The 24735-nt window shown below is 36.3% G+C and overlaps 1 protein-coding gene across 2 annotated transcripts in view; it reads left to right on the plus strand.

Moving 5' to 3' along the window:
• Positions 1-24735, plus strand: part of LOC308190308 (uncharacterized protein) — a 373068-nt gene that overhangs the window by 78977 nt on the left and 269356 nt on the right. Inside the window, exons 2-4 of one of the 2 annotated variants that reach the window (XM_080581483.1) lie at positions 15703-15823; positions 18231-18319; positions 18833-18928. In XM_080581483.1, the coding sequence (XP_080437609.1) occupies positions 15703-15823; positions 18231-18319; positions 18833-18907 (285 nt within the window). In that variant the 3' untranslated portion in view covers positions 18908-18928. The remainder of the gene's footprint in view (positions 1-15702; positions 15824-18230; positions 18320-18832; positions 18929-24735) is intronic. The other variant, XR_013947058.1, reaches the window with a different exon arrangement.

The following is a 24735-nucleotide window of genomic DNA, read 5'->3' on the forward strand; positions in this document are numbered from 1 at the left end:
CTTCATTGTTGGAACAAGACTGAAGCATCTATCAGCTACAGCTCTTCCTGTGCCATGGTTTTCATGAAGGAAATTCAGACATGTTCACAAGGCATTTGTGTCATGATCCAGAGGTTCCTCTGCTCTACCATATAAAATCAGTGAACAGGAGCTGCAGGAGGTTCCTTTGAGATAAAAAAGCCGTATGTGCCAATCTTCTTGTTTTTCCTTACTTCATAAAGTTTTAGAGTGCAAAAACTTAAATATGTTTTAAATGTATTTCCCAAGTACTACAACATTTCCAGAGCGGGACATGCTAGCATCTGGATGCCATTATCTCTTGATAGTGGAAAAGTACAAGATCCACAAGCTTTTATTTTTGAATATTTTGTCTTAACAAGAAAGATTTGATTCTGCAGACTGAACATAGGAGTCCCACACAACATAGTCCATTGGGGTTTATTTTAAGCATGAAGTACTCATGATGAGATAGAGTTAGTCTGGATGGCTGCTGAAGCACAAAACAAAACTCTGTTACCTATAGGCACAAGTCAAAGAATACAATACTTTTCCATGAACAAGACAGATCAGCTCATTGCTCCTGCAGTGACTCTAAATCTGAAAGAACTAGGGGACAAAGGTTTCATGCTCATTCTGGAAAATGTGCCAGGGCAAGGCAGCAAAGAATGAAGGTCAGGAGTCACATAGCAGGCAGTGTTTGCAGCATTACCTAGGAATTGCTCATGTCAAACTGAGAAAGCAAGGCTTTTGTCTCATCTCTTTAACTGGAGTTGACCAGTTGCTTTTGAAACCGCAGTTCTGAGAGGTACTCTCTAGGTGTTTGTATTTACAATAGTCTGAATGAAACCCCCAGGCTGTGTTACATAGCATGTTTAATTGATTTAGAAGTTGATTTTGGCCCAGAACCAACTTTTCCATCTCCATTCACTGCCAAGGTCAGACCTCAACAGACTGGTAGTCAGAGATGCCCTACAGATACAGTGCCAGCTTGCTTTCTGATGGGCACTCTGGGGTACAAAAATCCTCCCTCCTTGCACTCTTCACTATTGTTAATATGTGCAAATGAATAATTATAATAAAATCAAGTATTTTAGGAAGTGTAAAGACCAGAGCTGTAGCAATTTCTATATGACATAAAAATTGTAAAAAAGATTTCTGACTGAACTTGGTTTTGCTTTCCATCATACAGCTCTCCAAACTCTGTTCTAGCTGGCTAGCTGTGCTACCTCTGTTATCAGTGCACTGTACATATACAAAAAAAAAAAAAGTATTAGATGAAGTCAAAGCATTCTGTTGGATTGAGTTTGTGTTGGGGGCCTGTGATTTTAAAAGTGAATTTGTGTCCTAACATCTAGGTGGTTTTGAACCAGATTTTACAGGTTCAATGGACAAGTGTTATGTGATCACATTTCTGTCTTCAAAATGGCACATTCAGTATTTTTGTAGTTGGCATGGTACATGCTAATGAAAGAGAGAAAAGGCAAATCTTACCAGTGAGTTTGGACAGCCCCCGCCCCTGTCCTTTCCTTTTTCTTACACACTTCCTCTTTCAAAGTAACATTACTGAAGCCATTTTGTTTCAGAGGACAGATAAATCATGAAGCTGAATCAAATATAGATGAAGTAAAACTTTGTCAAGGTTACTGACCAGGCCTTCACAATGCTTCCTTTGTATTTCACTTGAATCGTTGATTGTCTTCCTGTTCTAATGCCGTTCTCTTTCCTTCTATTCAGGGGTTTTCTATTACCTTCCAGAATATTGTGTGACTACACAAGTAACATAAAGTCCTTTGTACGGTAGAAATCAGGCACAAAATAAACACACCTTTATCCTGCACTCTCAAAACCTTCCTTCTTTCTGCACATAAATACAGTTTTTATTAAAAAAAAAAACAACAGAAAAACAGATCCTTATGAACCTGATGTTGTAACATTAGCCAACTAGGAAACTCCTAAAAGCACTGGGAGCTTTCTTCCATGAAGCGTGTTGCCTGTGTGACAAAGCTCAGACAATTGCTGCTAACAATTGCCCAGTAATGTGCCTGTTCCAGTTTCCTATGCTGACAGTCACGGTTCTGATTCTAGCCCCTGTAGAAAAAGGAAATGATATACAAACACATGAAGTGGGGAGGCTGGGCCTCTTAATGACTCCAGGCTTTGGAATTTTATTCTTTGCATGTGTTTACTCAGCCCTTTCCTATTCTTGTATCCTGCATAATAAAATAATTTATCTAAATGTTTTTTTATGCCTTTTGGTTCTGCATGGCTATGCAAAGGAGGAAAAAGAAAGAGATTTTTTCCTTTGTGCAGGTTACTGTTCTTCCAGTCGCATCTGCCTGGTGTCACTAGAGATGCTTTATGAAGAAAGGTGGGGCTCCCATGAGCCATCACTATCTACTGAGTGCATGAAGGAGCTGAGATTTTCAGTTACTCCTAATTTGTGTCACCTGGGTTACTAAAATATAGCACAATCCTACCACTCAGAACAATAGTCTAGCCTCAAGCATATGCAGTTTTTTTTTCTTCTTCTTTCTCCTAGAACAGGTACAGTTCTTTGTCCTGCTCCCTCACCCCCCATCACTTGTGTGAATTTCCCACAGATTTATGAACAACTTGTTCATGCCTGACTTAAATTAACACACTAATGAGTCAGCAAAGAATTAGACTTTTTTTTTTTTGGGGGGGGGGGGGGGGCACTGCATATTTTTTTTTTTAATATAACTTGTCCATGCTCTGTGCTCAGTAAAACTATTGGAGTACCCAGGGTGGTTGCCTTAAGGATATCTGAGGGTGTCTTTCTCACTGATTACAAAATGCTTTGGGCTCAGGGGTTTTCCCACTGCAGGTGTCAGAACTATCATACGGTCCTGAAACCGCTTGATTCAACTCTGTTTCTGTTATGCAACCTGTACAAGGTCGAGGACCTTTTGCTCCTTTTTGCAGGGTATTTGGAGCTTTGGTATTTTGTCATGGAAGTAGAAATGTGGGAAGTGCCATTCATATATGTAATGCCATATGAGATGAGAAAGTTACCAAATGGTTACTCTAACCCAGATCTCCTGCCATGGATCTCTGATAGGGAATGTGGATTTTTATTTTATATCAGTGATTAAATGTTGTCTTAGCAAGGGTCTTCTGTCTGTCTTGGGTTTATTGGTGTTCTCAGTCCTGTAAATAATATTTGCTACTTAGATTATTGGGAATTATTCCGTAATGGAAGTAACCAAAACTAAAAGGCATCTATTTGCTTTACATACATTCTTAAAGATTTGCATATGTTCTAAAGATATCAGTGTTGCTTTGTTAACAATAAACTTCTTTGGGTTGGAAAGTCAGGATTTCAATTTATAAGGACTTAGCTGAAGCTCCATTGTAGATCAGAGCGGTGGAAAGTGTGAACTGATGACATGGGAAGGGGTATATTGTCATGAGGAACATGCCACTCTAAAATCAAAGTAAAACAGAAATGTGTTATTTTATAAAGTAACTGAGAAGAGTTAAAGTGTTTTTTGTAATGTGTTTGGAGGGGCTATACTGTGAGGTATGACCTTCAGGTTGAAAATGAGTCCTGTGGAAAGGAGTCCTGATGGCTGAGAGCATGATTAGAACCGTATTTTGGTTTTGCTTTGATCCCCAATGCAGGAGAAAATGTCAGTGTCATATATTCCTAGTACCTATCCAATATAGGCCAGAATAAATATCATTTACCTCAGATGTAAAATCACTTCATAATTAACCTTTGTACCAGCATACACATTCCTTTCGCTTGTTCATGTGTAAATTAATGGAGCTCAGGCTGTGTTTTCCAAAGGAGCTTTGGTGAATTAAATTATCCAAATCCCAAAAAATTCATTCTGGACAGCATGTAGATTTTGTGCAGCTCCCTAAACTCACTGTTAAGCGAAGCGCAATTTTGCATTTTTATTTTAGTTACTGCTCATGCTGACTATTTAAAATGACTTAGACAATGAATTGGGACAGTAATAACCTCTAATTTTTTTCTGGATTTCCATTTCTTTCTGTAGTTTTTCATTAAGATATTGGTCTGCTTAAGTTAGCTGCATTTTGCTGCTATATTTCTAAAATTAAAATGATCTCATCCAGAACATTCTGCATGGACAACAGATTGAATCAGAAAATGTTATAACTTTTCATCAATAAAACAATCCAAGTAAGAAATAAGATTAATCATAATAATTAATTCATTGGGGGAAAGGCTAGCTCTTTGGTTAATGCCTTTTAACAAATGAGATTCCAAAAAGTCTGTCACTGACAAATGGTGTAGAACTTAGGATATTTTTGAGGGAATATGTATTATGTTGGGCTCCTGTAGAATATAACGATGGAGATGATGTGAATGGTTCACTGGAGACATCAAGGGGGGGGTGCTTGGTTAGAAGTTAAGTTAGTGCCTGTCAGAAGGGAGCAGGGAATTTAATCAACCAAGGTTATGTCAACCAGAAGATGGTTAATCATAAAAAAGAGAAGGTCTTACAGTGCTTACTGGCCATAGTAAGCGAGCCTTTGTGAGCTTCAAAAGGGAACATAAGGTGGTTATGATAACTATGATTAAAAAGTTTCTGGAAAAAAAAGAATGGATCTAAAGTTCAGAGTTATACTTGAGTTTTGGTGCAAAATTTGGAAGGGAATATCTGTTCTTCCATACCAATGCCAGCCTGTTGAGATAATAGTAGATGTTTAGGATATTTCAAGAGAGCTTCACAACCAGAGAAAGCAAAAGTGTGGAATTTGAATACATTTTAAGAATCAAAAATGGTATGCACATACTTAGCCATGAACAAAGGAGGTCAAGCACATCACATGCAGTCTTTTTTGCTTGTCTGTTTTCTGGTCATATTTACCTGGTTAGTTTCCAGATAGCATCCACAGGTTTTGTCTCTAAATCAGAGACTAAGGAATAAAGGAAAATCAGATTTTCCTGTTGTCTATGTATTTATTTATTTTTTACAATTCTTCCATGGACTCTCTTAATAAAAGAAACTAACAACAAAATACATATTCCCAAGATTCAAGACTTTTTCACGTTAAAAATTGTGATAGAAAATGTTATTATAACACTGAAATCAGCTCAAATATTCTCATCATAATTGGCTGAACTGAGGCACTGAAAACTTGGAAATAATTCATATCCAGCTATTAAATCCTGAAGTCTGGATTTCACAATTGGGCTTGGAACATACTGGGGAGATGGATTTGCTCAAAAGTAGGTCTCTGGAGTTTTATTTTGACTCAACTCATTTATCTAGACAGAACCTCCAGACCTTTGAAATGTTGCCAGTTCCACTTTAAAGCCAGGAAATGGTGTTTCATTGTGCATAACATTTGGTGCTATTGTTATTTACTATTTGCTTAAAACTGACAGTGTGCTCAGTGCTGTGCAAGACATAGATATCATGTTATCTAGCCTGAAGAGTTCATATCATAGAGACCAAAATAAACAGCTCGAGGGATTTCTGAGTTTTAAATTAAAGTACAAAATTGAACTAATGTTCTCCATGGCACAAGAATTCATTTAAATTCACACATGCAGAGAGAGAACTTCTACATTCTAACTGCATTTAGTTACAAATATCAGGTTGGAAAGCTGATCAGGTTGGATGAATACGATTTGGCTTTTAATAAAAACCTCCATTCTGTACAACCCTCCCATTCCTTCTTTGACTCCACACACACAGGAGTGAGGAAGGTTACTGCAGCTCATCCCCTGTTAAAGTCACATGTTTTTCTGTTTGAGGGGGGGGAAAGGTGCTGCAGAATCTGTCAATTGATAATGTGCTTGATTTGTTGCAAAAATAGTAAACAGTGCCAGGTTAGAAGAGATAATGTAGAAGTAAAAAAGTGCCTAATAAGAACTCCATCACTCTAAAGAGACAATTTTATGTGAGTATAGTAGAAGCACATTGAAAGTGAGAAAAAGTGTTTAAACCATATTTGTTATGAAACCTTACATACTCTAATGGCTTCAGATTTCAAACAACTTTCATCCCTAAAATCATATGATTCAAATCATATTTACCACCTTTTTATGTCTCTAGCAAAGTAACAAGGAATAAAACCTGGGTATGCAGACATTATGTATCCCAATACCTCTGTGATGGATATTTTATTTTCTTGTGTAGTGCTGCTAGATGAAAAACGAAGGCAATTTTTATTCAAAACCTGGAACCACTTCATCAGATGAGAATCAAATGGTTAAACATCAAAAAAGCCTTCACCGTCAGATGTAAAAAGTGTGCACAAAGACAAAATCCCTTTCCTTTTTTCTCCCTGGGCTTATTTGGTATGTTCAGTGTGCTCTGCTTCAAAATGTGGATGAAATCACCACACAGTGAAAAAGATCAGAAAAGGATGCTGTGAGCCGCAGTATCTGTGGTTGCATATAGAAAAAGTTCTTCCAACTTATAAGTAACAACAAACGATAACAACAAAACAGGCTTTATTCTAAGAATATATGTCTTGCTGTGTTGTAAGATTACATGGAGAAGCCCCTTCAGCATGTATCAGAGAGTTACCTGTGCTTTTATCTATTAGTTGTGCCCACAACTAACGTTACCCTATCCTGAAATATTGTTATACGCAAAACTTAAGTAGAGTATTTTACCACCAACATAGAATATTATTGGTAGAGAGAGGCTAGAAAAAAACATTTCCCTCCCTCCCTTCCTTCCTTCCTTCTGACTAGGCAGACTCTATTTTCTACTTCCTTTTAGAGTGAATGGCAATCGCTTGATGTTTCTTCTTCATAATAGAAAAGCTTTACAGTCTATGATAATTAGCATCAGCTAGTCCATGTTAAAACACCTGCTAACAATAATTGATTTGGCCGTGGCCAAATGAAGATGCCTGATGCTGTTCATGCTGTTTGTCTCCGTCAATTTAATTTTCTTTTAATTGTGGGAAAGGGAATGATCTGATGAGTGTAGGGGCAAGGAATCAGGACTCTTGGGTTGTTTCCAGATCTGCAGTGTTGGTTATGGGTAGCCTTCTGGGAAGGTGTTTTCAAGGTATTGAATGCTTGTAATTCCAATTAACTAGGACTGGGGGGTACCCAGCCTCTGCAAATACTAGGGCTTGGTATTAGGTGAACCTCAGTTTCCTTGGCTATATAATTCAGACTATAATGTTTGTGTGCCTTCCAGAATGGGTAATTAATTAATGTTTACAAAACATGCTGAGAACCTCTGTTAAAAAAATACCAGGAATGTGCAGGCAACCCATCATTAACATCTGTGTATATTCTTCCTGGAATGGTATATGCTTCCTAAACTAGCAAGATCAAATATAAAAGAAAGTTACAGCACACAAACTCTGATGACAAACATAAAAAGAGATACTAGAAATATTATATCTACATGGCAGCTGAGCAAAGAAAGATTCACTAAGGAGTAATTTGTGACCCTCGTGTTTTCTATACTGCAAACTATTCGTTGAAAAGCCTTACTGCATAAAAACAAATCTGTATCTTTCCATTGCTGAGGGATGCCAGAAAATGAAAAAAAGAGAAGGAAAAAACAAAACACAAACAAACAAACAAAAAACCAACAAAGCTGCTGCATATCACCAGAAAAAAAAAAAAAGAAGAAGAAAAGGAAAAAATAATCCATCCTCCATAGCTAATGGAAGGAGCACTTCAGATGGCAAAGTGCTTAGCTACAAGCCCAGGGGCACAGTGGGATTGTAAGACAGAGATTCACCATGTTTGAGTTATAACATGTGGATCTTAGCTAATATATTGTTAACATAGTGCTCAGGGCCAAATTCACTCTCAGACGTACAATTTGAGACAAGCAGTGCCCTGAGGATGCAGAGGTGGAAGGGGCAATAGCCCAGCACATTTCTGAAATGTTATGAAAATTGGGGAGTGTTGCTCATGTTGGGAACTGCTCTCAGGAGAAGATTACACAAATATATTAAAAAAAAAAAAAAGAGATGTAGAGCTCTCTTAGAACAAATAATTAGAAACTGCAAATCATATCTGCCCCCTTGGGGTATCTTTGTACTACACCTAGAAATGCTTTTGTACTGCAACTGTTGCAAGAAATTCACAAGCCTTTTCTTCTGCTTTCTGTACAAATAAGGTCTGATCCAGGACTTAGTGAAGCAAATATACAAAATTACCACTGGATTTAATGCCTTTTGGAACAAAATACTAGTGCCAGAAAGAACTGACACATAAGAACAAATAAGAAACCTTGTAAGAGCAGTGTATTTCAGCAGAGAAGTACACTGTGGAAAAATGTGTTAAAGTAACATTGAACACTGGTTTTGATAAAAATCCAAGTGCTTCTCTGTTGTCATGCGTTTTCAAAATAAGTTTCTCCTTCGTACGCCGAGATTTGTTAATTAAATACTATTTGTTTCAACTATCTTTGAAATTGTCAGAAAACAGAAAAAAAATAATCTGGAATATTCAGTAAAACTAAGGCAATACATACAATTACTGTTACTTTAAACTCAATAGAAAATATAGATTAATTATTTGTTGCAGATGCCTTATTCACAGAGGATTCAGATAAACATTTCATTTGCTATTTAATGATCTGGTGAAGTGCCTAAGAAATTATATATATATATTTTATTTTTTTCTCCCATCTACCTCCTACTTGTAGTATGAATGAAAAAAGTCCTTCTCCTTATCTGTTAAAAAAATAAAAATAAATCCCAATTCTATAGAAGAATAAAAAGAACAAGAAGCAAGAGAGAAGAGAGAAAAGTCCAAAGGGAACATATGAAAATGAGTATACTGTGCAAGATTTGTGGTCAGTTCACAACACAATGAAGAACTCAATCCGTCTTTTTTTTTTTTTTTCTTGTGTGTTTGTTTAACCAAGGAAACATAACAGAACTAGTTCGTGCACAAGATAGAATTTGGCCTTATACATTGAAGTTTACCAGTTTTGTCTTACATTCCTGCATAGGAATCCCCTTTTCTCCAAACCAGAAGGGGGTTTTGAACGAAGAGTAAAGCTGATCCAAGGTCATTAGTTGATAATTCATACCTGCCTTCTGTCTTGAGATATTTGTGAAAACGATGATGATGATTTTTGCAAAACATCTTTAAATTATGATTTGAGGAGAGTTACCCCAGTCATCTTTCTGGAATTAGTTCATGACATTTTAATCAAGCCATAAATAAATACAGCAGAGCAGCAAGATCTGGTTTAAAGCTAGTTAGACAAATATGAAAAAAAAAAAAAAAGGGCTCAGTTTTTAAAAGTTTAGGTAAGGAATTAGAATGACTTAGCTGTGAAGTGGATTTTACATTATCACCAACTATACCTCAAATTCATTGTTTTTCTAGTAGGTATAACTGACTTCAAACTGAACTCAGTGCTGAAATCGGTCTCTACGTGCTCATCTTCAGACAAGAAGGTTGAATTGATGCTTTTTGGTTCTAAAATAAGTTGAATAGTGGGGAAAAAAACAAACAAACAAACAAAAAAAAACACCTCACTCTGTACGTTTGCTTCAATGGAGTTATTCTAAAAGTTGTCATGGCCATCATTAGTTCAGTTCAGTTCAACTTAGGATATTGTATTTTTTAGTAAGTTATTTTAAAAAGAATTTTCCTCAGGTTTACTGCTTTAACTCAATAAAATATGTTTATGTCAAACTCTTTAAGGATTTATTCACTGTTGTAATGAAATAAAGTTAAAATCAGAAACAGTGTGTCCCAGAAATGGAATTTACCCTTCCATTTGCAGTATTTCTCTGGACCTTTATATAGAAGTTTTATATGTTTTAAACAAAAAACAGACATTCTGCCAGTATTTTATTACAAAAATCCAAGAAGTTCACCTCTTAGAAGTTTATAGAAAACAAATCTTCTTACATATCTTCTGTATAGAAGGCTTTATTTCCCCTTTGCCTGTTGACCTGCAAAATAACTGTAGGAGATTATTATGCTATATAGTTCAGAGGATTTAATCCAGATTTCTGGAAAGGACTTCAATGATATGGGAGAATTCACATAAGAGATCCTGTTAGAACAATCATAGGAATAAAAGAAGGAAAAAGTTATACAACTTTTTTTTATTATTATTATTATATATATATTTTTATTTTATACTGGAAAAGCTCAGACAATTTCAGTTTCCTAGGAAACCTATCTATACAACTGATTTGTCATTGCCTACTGTTTTGTCATCATTCATGTCAGTGCAAAGTGAGTCAAATGATACTAGGCTTGTGGTAACATGAGCATAACCTAAATACGGATTTTGCAGAAGTGCACAGTAATGAATAATACAGCTTTAGGAATAAAACTGCGTTATGTTGATGCTTATGCAGACTGGAAAGAGAGAAAGATAGGAAAAAAAAAAAGTTTAATTTCAATGTTCAGTGTTTTGCTTCTGAGACCCTGTGCTGAATTCTTGCAGGGACTGAGAAAATCAAGTTAACTTTTAGACTGTCTGCCATTTAGTTTGAAGCCTCAGCTGTAAATTAGTTGTCAAGCTTACATTCATAAAATACGTGGGAAAATACAGGTAATAGCAGGTATTAAGTCAGTAAGTAGACAGTTGCTTAATCTAATTCTAACCAAACCCCCAAGGTGACCACAACTTTAAAGTAGATCTTCCTGGATCTTTGCATTATAGAATACTCCTAGGAGACTTTTAACAAATAGAAGATATCTTCAGTCAAAATAAATAAATAAACAAATAGCCAATTTTAATTCAAATAAAACAGACAATAAAGCCTTTTAAAGTTGAAAACGCAATGTAATTCAAAGGAAGAACAGAACTAAAGGTCTTATCAACAACAGGACTTTTCAGGAGCGTCCCTGTGACCAGCCAACTCAAGAGCTTTCTGAGTGGCAGCAAACTATGCACAGTGACATCTGGATTCTGACTCTTCTGAGGAACCATCTACCTGCACCCAGTTCCCAAGTCCTTGCTGTGACTCTTCTGCCCAGCCTAACTTGCAGCCTATATTGCCTTGAGCAGACCAGAACTGCCCAGCCCCTTTCCAGAGCACTCCACCTCACCCAGTCACTCCTTTGGGGAAAAGAGACATAATTAGGGAACAAAATGTAGAGCAAACAAACAAAAATTTCAAGAAAAGCATATGCTATTACAACACTCATTAAAGGTAAGGTTCATGGCTCACAAAACAAATGAAAAGAGGGAGTTGAGTTGTAATGTCTTTCACTCGTAATACCCAACAGTTGTGGTTCATCATTTACCTCAAATCTGGGAGATCTATATACTTCCTCTTCCACCAAACAATGAAAAAAATGGTTTCTTATCTTTCAGGTAAATCTATTTTCTGTTTATTTTATTGTACCCCACAATCCTTAGGATTGTGCTACCTCAAAGTTTCTGGATTTAGCTTTTATGTCAAAACTGTTCCAAAGATTCATGTTCAGTGATGGATGGAAGTGTTCACAGATCAGATCATAACATTTTTTTCTCTTTTACTCTCTCTGTTCTAGGGTGAAAATGGGAAAATTTACTGTGATAATCTCTGTTTTATGGCAGATGGTAAAAAATGCTGGGAATCAGACACTGAAGGTGAAGGAATCCAGTTCTGGGTGCCGGAATGTCTCAGCTGAAAAGCTTTATTCCAGGTGTTGGGTGGTTTTGACTAAATCAAAGATCAAAGAGAAGAAATTAAATTATTAAATTAACAAAATTTCACTAAAATTAGATAGCCTCTTACAGCTTTTATTTTATTTTTTATTTTTATTTTTATTAGATTTTAGATATAGATGTGAACATATCATACAGCTTGCTAGTAAGTCATGGGGGAAAAATTGAGAGTAAAGCTAAAGCAAAACTTCTAAACTCTGTAAAGAAATTCAGATTGAGATCGGATTCACACTTCAAATATAATAAAAGCAGGAACAAACTGGTGTAAATTGAAGTTTCTCTCTTGATATAAACAGAGGAAACCAGAGCACATGTTGTACTGTCTGTGGGTTCTTTTCTTTCTTATACAACAAGGCAGCTCTCATCCTTAATTTGAACGGGAGAGTTTATGTAGGTACACTGACACAGTCATAACAAGTGACATGGGAGTGCAGAGTATATTTGCAGTGCTGTTGGGGCAGGATGCTTTTCATCAGGAGGTCTGTTTCCTGATGTGCAATGAAGAAAACTATAGGAAGGAGTTAAATGTTGAGGTTTTCTGACACAACCATAATCTACAGCCATTCATTCCAGTTTTACCAAATCAAAAATTTGCCTTGCTTTTGGCTTTTCATAGTGCTGACTGAAAGATATTTTCAAGGAGAATTACTAATCCCAACAAGCTTGGCTGTAGTCCTAATGTAATGCTTGTGCTTAAGTCACTCAGCAGGAGAATCCCTTTAACAGATATTAAATGTCAACCTAGGAGACAAGTAGCCCCTGCTGAAATCAATATCCACTAGCGCAGCAGCCATTTAGTGGTTATTCATTAAAACAGTAGGCTGCTTCTTCCTCAGAATTAAAGACAAAATCTTTATAAGAAGTTGATCACTCTGTATTCTCTGCCTTGGAATTTTTGAAAAAAATACGGGAGGTTTATTAAGAATCTCTTGCTATATATATATATATTTTGGTAGAAGTCTGTATTTTTATAGCCTGTATGGCTATAAAAATTCTTAGTAGGGTATGCCTGTGTAACATTATGAAAATGTGTAAATCCATCCAAAGGCTTAGCATTCCCATGTATTTATAAACTGTGTTTGGATTGAAACGAAGTGGAAAATGACCATGAAATTCTACCCCATAAAAGTAACAACAGCCAACAGCCCGCTGTTTTGAAGAAAATTTAAAAGATGTTTTCTGAAGGTTCTGTTTTTATACGTGTGTTATTTTAATGGAATAAATGTCATTTGAGTGTCTATTCTTATTGGCTGGTTTATACGTAAGAATGAAGTATTATGATTAACAATAATAAGTAGAAGCTGAAAAGGTAAGAGTTCCTGTTTTCATTAGCTTATATCACCCCCACTAAATAAGAACTAGAGATAGATTAAAAAGAAAGTCATTAATATTTCTAGGTGAATTAATGGGAAAAAAGGCAACAGTCTTTCTGTATGACTGTCACAAAATGGTTCAATTTTTCCAAATTAAAGTGGGGAAACAATTTTGTTTAGGATGCTGATAGGTGTGATTGTGACAGTTCCTTTCAAGGGACACATAAGTCAGACTTTATCCAAAAAGGAACTAACGAAAGGTGTTGGGAAGCAGAGAACTATTAGATTGAATATATATTTTAATATATATATATATTATATTCAATTACAGGTTTCTTAATTGATATTATGAAGTCAGAATGATTTTCTTTTAAGTTCATAAATTGGACTGGATGGGAAGGGTGGTTTTTCTTGTTGTTATTCTTTAGTTAGTGTTCTTGTAACTATATATTTCTTCATAGAGTGGACTTTTCTAATAATAATTAATTATCAATTTCTGTTCTTTAACAAAAACATTTCAAGTGGATTTAGGAAGTTCTGAACTATTTAGCCCAGAAACTTTTCCATTGTACCCTAATTACAAAGGAAAACAAAACAAAACAAACAAAAACATGTAATATGAAAGAACATAGTTTAAATTCTATAATCTGCAGGCTTAAAATGCCCTTAAAGTTTGTCACCAACTATTGGTATATGGTGTCTTTCTGGCTGTAACAGGAATGTTACACAAAAGGCAGAGATGCTATCTCAACTTCTTTATATGATGCCTGTAGGGCACAGTACAATTTAAGCTGCATGTCTTTGGAAATGGAATTAGTATTTCTTAAATAAAACAAAAGTAAGCTAAACTGAGGTTGAGAAGATAACCTGTTTTAAGCATGAAGCAAGGTTGTTATTTAGAAAGAATCATGTAGGAAAGGAGTGGAGGCAGAGATAACCCTTATTTTTATGGTTTGATTTTGATATACAGTAATTGACTGGGTTAGAGAGTGAGCTGGCCTTCCATGCACCTGGCCTGTGGGTGACATTCTGCAGGAGGGATTACAGCTGTAGTTTTCTTTGATCTTCTGTCACCAGAGTCCTTTAATTACTCTACCAACCTCAAACAACTGCAGCATTGTTTTAATATCTGGTGGTTAAAGTGTAACAAATCCTGTACCTCTGTTGTGTAGGTGCCCTGAGTAAGCCCAGTGGCATATGTTGTCTTAATAAAAGTAGCATGATTTTTGTGACGCTCTTTCTAATAAAAGTAAGATTCATGGATGTTCAGCATTATCAAGAGTTAAGCTGATTTTATGTAGAATATGGATATACGTGATATTACATAGGTCTGAAAAAATTAGCTTAATGTCCACTATATACACTTTTTACCCTTTGGACATAAGAGCTGTTTTTCCTCACTACTAACTATGGCTGCAAAAGGTTTATGAGAAATACCCAGGTGTAGGAAGACTGAAATAAACCTAACAGGAGAATCCTACCGCAGATTACAGATTTGAAACAAAGTCAATTAAATCTTTGTGTTAACGAGAGGAAACACTTAAGCAATAACTTCAATTACATTAATTCAATAAAACTGTAATTAGAAATCTTCTTTGGGTTCAGGCTTCCTTGCTGGCTGAAATTTTAAACAAAACTTAAAAAAAAAGTAAAAGTTATAAGAAAATAATTTGACCCTTCCTCCTCCCCCACATCTTAGTTCTATTTTAAATCAAAAGGGACCATGCTTTAACATCCAGTGAAATTATTATGCCTGACTACTTGAAATGATACTTGGAAAAGCAATTAGAAGCCCTTGAATGAATGCATGCTATTCAGTGGTTGGCCTGGCTGGCAATTTGTAGTATGAGATTTGAAAAGGACACTAAAGAGTAAGACCTGTCATGTTGGTCTTATTGATACTGATAAATATCTCCTTTCCTAAACTGTGAGTATGACAGAGCAAAAGAACATGTACACAACAGGCAGTCAGAGAGATGGTGTGTAATTATTAGAAGTATTTTGATTCGAAGAGATATTTAAAAATAATCCTTCCCTTCCTGAGGCAACTTAGAAAAAGGGTTCACTAATAATTCAATAAGGCTGCCTCTTACTAGTAAAATGCATGTAAGAATAGATTTATAACTCGTTATCGGAGAAGCATTACCGAAACAAAATGCAATCAAACAAATGTATGAGGAACCTGGGCCCAGATTTCACCTCTCTCTGAAAGAACTTGTTTTGTTAAAAACAGGCTGTATTCTGCTGGAATACAACACATTTGGTGCCAACGTTCATTAGAGAGATATTAAGATGTTACAGCTTTTTGACTAGTGGAAATGTTCCCAATACTGTTACAGTAGCCTGAGAATATTAGAATGTAAACTAAGGAAGGTAAAGTGTGTTGCTTTTATACAGATAGATTTCTAGAGGAGGTGGTCTCGTATTCGTTCTTTCCATAGGAGGAAATTCTCATATCTTCCCTGTTATTCATCATCTAACTTGTCATTGTTAAAAGTAGCTGAATTTGCAAAGCATAGGTCATCTAATGATGGGCTATTTGCCTCCAAAGTCAAAGGCAATCCAATGGCAGAACATGGTATTATGGCAGAAGGTTAAAAAATTGCCCAGTTTTGAGAATATCTTGGTTACTGTTTGGAACACTGAACTGTTTGGAACACATGTTAGCCACATGAAATAGGAAAGATTCATAAAAACGCAGAAATAAAATGGGGCAAAAAGAAAAGAATTATAGTTCTCTCTGCTGTAACTAAAACCACCTTCATTTTGATTCCCAGAACTGGCCACTACAGGAAGAAACATTGAAACATCTCATTCATGAGTGGGATCAAATTTGCTTAACGCCTGCCAAGCCTCCACCAGGAAAGGAATTGCCAACAGCCACTGGAGTTAAAGATGGTAAGAGATACGATGTTCATATTGCTCGAGTACACTGCTGTTATTAGAGAGGTAGAAATGAGATTGAAATGATCATTACACAGTATGCGACTTAAGAGAGATTAGAGGAGGAAGACAACACAGATATGCAGAACTGCACTGGCAAGAATCTGAACCCAGAAGGGATGCTGACACGCACACCCCAAAGGGAGCTGGTGGCAGCATGCACCACTTTCTGCTGTCTTCCTCCACCCCTCTGTTGAACTAAACTGATTGTCAGCAAATATGGAAGCAGAAGAAAAGAAACTTATTTATCCTGTTGATTAGGGCAAGAGCTGTGAATTTGAAGTTATTTTACATTTGGCTGGCCCTATGAGTAAAGCTTCAGTACCTAAATCTGGCTATGCTACAGCAGTGGACCACAAGATGGGTGAAGGATTTAAGTACAGGCTGGCCAGAATATAGGATACACCTGAATTCTGCTGCTTTTCTCCATAAAACTTGTGTACATTGAAAAAAACATTGGTACTGCTGGTATCCTAACAGTTCAACATCATGCATTTCTTCATGAACCACACACAGATTGTCTAAGTAATGTGTTCCAGTGGCTGGGGACAGCCACGGTTTCTTTAAATTAAAACAAACACATTATCATCTGTGTGCATACATATGGATTTTTATATATGTATTTATGTGTGCATATTTTTTGTTTGTTTTGTTTTGTTACAATGTTTTAGAATGTTGTTTGTAGAAAAGCCTCTTAAGTAAAAGCAGCAACTTCACTCTTTCTATTGCTGGGAAGTGAATATTCAACGAGATAGCATTTTTTTTCCCAATTGCACCTCTGATTCACTGAGAGTGATTTGATAAGAATTAGGATGGATTTCAGTCTTAACCAATTCACATCACTGCTAGATTTGGTCCCCAGTGTATAAAAATAGAAAATACAGTCTGATTAGATTGCTGCATTTCCCTGTTTATTAGCCATTATTTCTCATTGTATTGTTTGTTTCATTTGTTTGTTTTGCTTTTTGCTTCCTGACAAGGCTATTGAAGACTGCCTACAGAGAAACCACTTACTCAAATTGTTCCTTGTGGAGGGAAGGCAGTTTTAGAAATGAAGCTTGGAGAGCTAAGCAGCAGATTCTGACATCTTTTCTGTATGCAGAACCTTAACTGACTTTGTTGCCAGTTCTGCAAACAGCTGGGGATGTATTCAGCACCCTTGTGCAAATTTCAGGTTGTGAACAAAGGGAAGATGATGGTTTTATCTTAGGAGCTTTGGATTATTAATGTTATTTGGGCACAGAGCTGGGTTTCTCCTAATACTTGATAGAAATTATATCCTTTCTCTTTTATAAATAGAAGATTTGAGCGAGCACGGGAAAATGCAGGGAGGCAGCAGAGGAAGCAGCTGTGGTGGCTGAAAGAGGACCACCACAAGCCACAGGAGAATGCTAATAATGTCTTCCCCACCTCCCCACCAAAGTGTTTGACCAAGCACTCAGGCTAAAGCTAGACTCCTGCAAAATGACAGGCCAGTAAAAGGCCTGTTGAAAGACCATTATTTTCTCCCACTGATGCACTATAAAAGCCTGAAATTTTAGATTTCTTTAGATGTCTTGAGTGTCTAAACAAGCTAAGAAAGTTTTCCTGAGGTGGTCTCTCGAGTACACAAAGAGCATTTGAGGTTCCCAAGTGCTTGGTTAAGTTGCTACCTTTGAGCAGTGATGAAATCAGACCAAAAGGCTACTGAAAGCTTTGCTTTACAGTTGTTTGCTTGTCATCAAGGTGGAGTCAGCAACTCAAAGACAAAATGTTCACCGCTAATTAGAAAAGGATTATGACAAACTGACATGTTTTTGTAGCTGGGAAAAGGCTGCATATGTGGCCTTGTAATTATTCTTACAACGAAATCATATAGCAATCAGTGGCAGCATGCCTCCTGCTTTTCAATACTGTCAAATACAGCTTCAGAATCTCCAAATCTTTGCTCCTCCCTCTCCCTCCCTTTTTTCCCCTTTTTTACCCAGAAGTAGCATTGGACTATCTGTGCATCTAAAGGCCTGGCACTGAAACATCCCCTCCAGATAATTTTATATCTGGAAAAGCAGATAGCTCAGCCCTGAAAACTGAGGCATAGCCAGCCCAGAGAAATGTTAGAAAAAATATATAATTCTTGTCTCCCTGTGTTAGAGGGTACCTTCTGTTAAGGTACCCTCTAACTTTACCAGACAAACAGTTATACAGCTAAGAACAGATATGATACATGATTTTCAGATATAGAACATTTGGTTTAATTACAGGATACAAATAATTTTTCTCAGGTTCTCTGACAACCTGAATTCTGTACACTAGAAAATTTATATAAACATCTTATTTCTGTCATCTGTACTTTGCTTACATGCTCTCTGATCCTTCTAACTAGTATCAGAAGGGCTGCTGACTCTGTGTGCTCCTCCTCTCCTTGTTATCAGGAATAGTTTGAATGAAACTCCAAGGAATTCAAGATATTTGGTAACTATATATTTTTTATAAGTTAATTCTGCAGCCATTGAACATAATCAAAATGCAGGCTTTATTATTTATCGCTCAGGCAAAGATTTAATAAATGTAACTTTCTGCATCACCTTCTTCCAATGTCTTTGCCTGTCATCAGTTATGTGTTACATTACTATTTTTCCTAAGGCAGTTGTTGATTAGGAGATGGACACTAAATTAGGTGATACAATGAACACTAAGAAGAGGGTGCACCTCTCTTCTGCGATGGAGCTTGTGTAGTACAGGAACCTATGTGCTGGGTGTCACCGATCAACTGTGGTCAAAAGAATATGAATTTTTCCAGCTCTTAAAGACATTATTTGGATTTCTAGTCATTGCTATGCTGAAGCAGATGAGTTGTATCCATACTTTAGAACAGTGTCTTGAACTTTCACTAAGAAGGAAGGGGCAGGGGAACAGCCAATAGTAGGGTAATATTATCAGAGAGTGATTCGCAGTGTTTGCTGGAGAATGTTTTGTTCCTTGCAGCATGAGTCGTTAACGCCTGTAACAGATCACACCCTGATGGAGATCAATGGTTTTATGCCATTTTGTTTCATCTGAGAATATGATATTTGGCACAAGGTATAGTGCCTCTTTATTTTCAGTCTATTTTTTCCTTACTGAGATGTACTTAATTGCTTTAAATAAACGTGCAGTACTTTCTCTGAATCATATTAAGAGAATGGCTTCTACAATCCATCAAGACAATAAATACTAGATGTTAATTATGTGTGATATGCAATTTTGTTAGTGGCCAGACTTAAATGTAATATACTTTGATATAATTGAGTCCATCTGTGTTGCTGTGTTCTATCAAAATGTACACAGAAGTTTCTGTCTTACCTTCTGTCTGTATCACAATACATTTTAAATACGATTATCATAGCTCATCTTAATTGAGAGTATTCATATTTGCTGTGTTTCTGATTAAATTAGCCAGATGGGCTAATCTGTGTATTCAGCTATTGGTGGAAATAGAGACTACTCCAATTAGAGTGAGGTGTTTTGCTGTGGTTGTTGTTGTTTTTGCTTTTTTTTTTTTTTCCCAGAAAAAAACATCCCCCATTTACAGAGACATGAATTCATTTTTAATATAACTAAAACCTGAACAGTCCAGTCCAAGAACCGCTATTAGTCTAGATCCAATGCTTATGGGAAAAGGAACAATGCAGTTAAAATTGTTATATGAACACTTCCTCATTTGTAGACCTTTTTTTTTTTTTTTTTCTGTTATACTTGCCTCTCCATTGCTCCCCTGGGTGCTGAGGTTGACAGTTTCAGGTTGACAGTTTCATACTGGTGGCAGTGAAAGGGCATTAATAGTGAATCATCAGCATCTGGAATCCTTTGCTGTGATGAATGTGTTATCTGTGTTGATGGTTTCTTTTTCCTCACTCTAGCATCTATTTGGAGTAATTTTCATACATTCGCTAACATGCTTTTATATCTTTGCTATGTCCACATTGGTGTGCATTTCCCTGTTAGACCTGAGTTTGCTGTATATGATGCCTTTACCTAAGCCAGGTTTCTTTTTCTCTTTGTTACCCCCATAATCAGTTCTGTCCAGGGCCAGGGCTCCATTTCTTCAACTGACCTTCAACTTTCATAGCTCAGTCAGTGGCTTATAGCTATGGGGTCTCCAGTGCCAGCCTGTGCCCCTTTCTTCCAGCATCCTGTGCTTGTGGCCTCTTCCCCCCATCTTGTCTTCACTGCTGGAGGCCTCTGCTGTTGTACCAAGCCTGACATTCTCTGAGTTACTTCATCATGTTGGAGTCATAAACACCTCATTCTGTATAGCATAACTGCTGGTTACTGCTTTGTATCTATACATACATGAAGTTGCACTATACAATGATAAAAGTAAAATAAATTAACCATAGACAACTGGTCAACTAGGGAAATAGATGTCACAGCTAAACTAAGTAAATAAAGCTGGAGACAGGTCAAGAAAAGTTCAGACAGAGCAAGCTTACCAAGCTTCAGTCCTCTGGCCTTGCAATTCTGTACAAAGCTTACAGTCTGTTGCTAGCAATGGTAAAACTGCATTACAGGGCTATGAGGTTACAGTATCTTTTATTTATTTCTCTTTTCATTGCATCTTACCTGAGATAGCACAGCGAGAACTAACTTTCATATAATGACGTGATAAGGAAATGGGTCATTATTCCGGGCAGCGAGTTCTCGGCAATTCAGATGCTGAGGAACAGCTCCTGAAAAGCTTGCAGTCAAAGCTCATCACAAGCATAGCCTACATGTGATTACTGTGAATGTTTTTATTGTTCTTGCTCCTGGTATGCCAGTATGGCCAGGACATCACTCTCTTATTTGTGGTAACACATTATTTTCTCCCCACTCTGAGAATCCCAAATATACATACTGGAACCAGTAAAAGCAGAAGAAAGTAAAAATCATGGCAGTAAATGGGCTCACAAAAGTGGGAAGAACTGCGTTTTTCCACATGTTCCTCAGTGCAGCATAGTTTCATACCAGACTTCTGGTTGCATTCAAACAGTAAGTTGCACGCAAGAGCAGAGTGCCATCCAGGTGACATCCTTCTTCCTCTGATGATGTCTCTTGGGAGCAAATGGGCCAATCTTTCTGCTTGTAAATATTTCAGAAGTCAGCTTGGTTGTAAGAGGTGTGAACATAATTTGATGTTAAATGCATGAAAGTAGGTGAAGACTGAAAAGCTTTGGTGATTATAATTAAGTCATTCCTAACATAATGTAAATGCAGCTCATTCCAGCCAAAGATGGAATCAGCTGAGCTTTCAAACTGAGACTGGTGCTGCCAAGGCAGCTGTATTCAGCTGTGCAAGGGGAACTTATTTTTTTTACCTTAATCAAAAGTGAGTGGATTTATTTCAAACTAACTGAAAGGAATTACTTCAAATTTACTGTAGGTGAGCCCCCTTTAGCCTGGTTGCCATAGGTACTCCTAAGAATATAGTCACAGCTGCCTGGAGCTTAGTTCTGCAAAGTGTGCCTGAGCTCTTCTCTAGCTGTAGTAATGCTACTGCTGATGTCTGAGCCAGCTGTGGTAATACTAACTCGTATGGGTTAAAACTGCACTATAGGTACTGTGCAGCATTGTGGAGGATACTGGGAAGGGATTCCTATCCTATCTGTCAGAATACAAAGATCGTTGGCTTTAATTCTTATGTAAATAGGAGCTCTTTCTAAATGAGACAAGAAAGAAAAAAGTAAGTTCAGAACTATTACCTAGGTGAAGAAAAAACATATTAGGATCCAGAGAACATTTTCTACAGAGCTAACAGACTAAAATGAGGTGACACTTAGGACTTTGATACCTGTGGAACATCAGGTTCCAGCTGCCTACCCTCTTCAAACTAGTTGATTTTTTTTTCTCCTCACTGAGACCTGAATTATAAGCTGTGTGTTTTTTTCTTTCTCAATGTGGCTTAATTTACGGATGAACCAAATTTTATAAAAGGAAAAGCTTATGTGCCTGTTTGTCCCAGTGGGGAGGTCAAGGCTTTATTTCAGAACTAGCAAATCTATACCTCATGTATTCTTCATGTTTTGCACTATTTTGGCTTGATAGTTAAGGCCTGTAGGAGATCTGAAAGCAGTATTTATTCCTTGTTGTTGCAGAAGGGAGAAAAGATCTCTTTAGACTCCCCCAGAGGTGTACATAAATTTCTGAGTTGCCATACAGGGTTCCAAATTACCTGTATTAACTCAGGAAATGGGCCTGTCTGTTTTTGAGTATAGCTGGATGAAATCTGGTTTAATGAGCAGCGGTTGCACAGGACGGAAACAAGATATTTCCAATATAAAGAATAGGATGGAGAGTAGTAAGGAAAACATTATAATGCTGCTATACCAGTAAATCAACAATCTGACCTCGGCTGTGATATTGTAATTCTTAGTCTCAGAAAGGATTTTGAAAGACTATGGAGAGGTTGGATAGATATGACAAAAAACGGCACAGGGATAAACACTTTAGCCTGAAGATAGTTTTAAAGCTTAGCTCTGTTTACATTAGAAAAACACCAGATAAAAGTAAACTGAATAGTTGAATAGTTTAGTAATTCAGATTCTAGATTCAGATTCAGATTCATTCTTTTTATGACACAAAGCAAAAGGAACTGGCATTGAGAGTGATGAGTCCTTGAATCAATGGATTTAACAAAGTTCAAGGAGGAATAGAACAAGTTAGTGTAATAAACAGTACTAGCAAAAAGACATTACAAGGAGTAAAAAACTTTGTATATCAGGATTTGACCCCTCTCCAGCAGCTAAAGATTAGAACAAGTTTCTTTGGGAGATAAAATTATCCCTCAGCATAGGAGCTGATCTCAGGCCGGATCCAGGAGTTGTTCCTCTGGTAGGGGAGTTTTAAGAAATTTTTATGCTGACTGTATGCACACTCTTTTTATGTCTCAAAAGACCTTCCATTCATTTAATACTGTGAACTTTCAATATATATTCTGATAACTTCTTCTCTCATCCCATGACTCTTCTGCATCTGCTATATTTTTAGAGCAACATATTTGAAGAAATTACTCTTTTATCTCAATTTATCTTACTAGAGATTTTCAAAGTGATTTTTAAACAAGAATTTTTAAATTTCATTTTTTAAAACTTCAGTTGTATTACAATCATATGGTTTTTGGTGATTTGCCTACAATATGTTCATATCTTTTTCTTAAGTGGTTACAATTTTAGGATCCAACACTATGTAGGAGTAATTTAAATTATTATGCTTCTTGACTCTATAAATCTGGTAGTTCTGTACTACAGCTTGTTAGATGTTGCTTCTGCTACTAATTAGAAACTGCAAATCAAAGCCTAGTTATGCATTTCAGCTACAAAAACTATGCAATAACAAAGAGTAGGTGGATTAAGCTATTTAATACTTGACACAGCCGGTAGAATAAAAAATAGAACAGTGAAAGCATGTTCAAGGAATTGTGAAAATAAGGTTCAGATGGTACAAGCTGGAAATCTTTGTTATGCTGCTTAGACAATGCTGTTCTACTTTCCTATGCTACCTTTTCCACATCTTCCTTTTTAGACATACAGGTTTTCACACTTTGCTATGTCATGTAAGAGTCATATCTCACCCTGTTGATTTTATTTTTTATTTTTTATTTTTTATTCTTTTATTTTTTATTCTTTTATTTTTTATTTTTTATTCTTTTATTTTTTATTCTTTTATTTTTTATTCTTTTATTTTTGCTACAGTTACCAGCCCTATCAGTGTAAAGAATCACACTCAAGTTTTATCGGTGTAGTTTCATATTGGTTATAAATGGTTTGAACTAATCCATCCATGAGGTTGCATTCAGTGCAATCTTGACATCTGTTGATTTAACCTGAGATGAAAATGACTTAAAAAATGTCTACAAAGTGCGAATTGAATTATAGAAGAAAACTTATCACATCTTGTGTCTTGTAGAGTTGAAATTATGCTTTTAATTAAATTAGAGCAGGTTTGACTACAGAGAAAACCTTTAACTTCAGATTTAGTATGTACCACCACGCAATCTGTCACAGAAAGCTAATGTGTTGAACTTAGTGGCTCCAAGCAGAATTTGTAGAAATTTTACTATCAGCTCATGAAAACATAACATGGAGGGAGTAACATTTTCGTTGAGGCCATACTGCAAAATGTGTTTAGTCAAACATTTATACACAGGTGATTTCTCAGATAATAGAGAATTATTAAAAAAAAAAAAAAAAAGTCCTGATACAGATTTCTCTTTCTAACTTTCTCTGATTCTTAATTTTCCAAGTTATCTTGAATTTGAAGAAATTGCTGAAGTGGCTTCCACCTTTCATTTTTCTGTTCTACTGTAATACATACAATTTGCAGGATTTAGAACAGCTAACAGTAGTTGAATGCTGTACTGTCTTTCTACAAATATGTACAGTATTGAATGCTTTTAGTTAATGAACATTTTCTTGCTAGTGGAGCAGCAAATTTTAGCTCCTTTAAAAAGTGGAAAGCACATTTTAAGTTTATATTGCTTTTTATGTGTGCCAGCAATATGATTCCAAGATTCCCATCTTTGGCACATCAAGTTATCGTGTTATCACTGAATTCAACACAGACAACTCCAATTACAAATATGAAAATCTCCAGTTAACTCCTTTTATAAAACGCTTTTCAATTTATAAATAGTCCTATAACAAACAACTAATTCTGTTCACTTTGGGAATCAATGGGAAAAGGTAAAGTGTAGCAAATTATTCTCATAACTCATTCATGGCAACATTTTGACCACTCCTCAGTCGAATTGTGCATTGCTCAGCAGGTGTGGAAAATATGCTTATATTTTATTGATATATTTTGCTGCCTTTCTGTCACAAACCCAATTTTCTGAGAGAGAAATATATAATTAGGAAAGCTACAATATGACA

The sequence above is a fragment of the Anser brachyrhynchus genome, assembly GCF_964034855.1.
Source record: "Anser brachyrhynchus genome assembly, chromosome: 2".
Classification (NCBI taxonomy): domain Eukaryota; kingdom Metazoa; phylum Chordata; class Aves; order Anseriformes; family Anatidae; genus Anser; species Anser brachyrhynchus.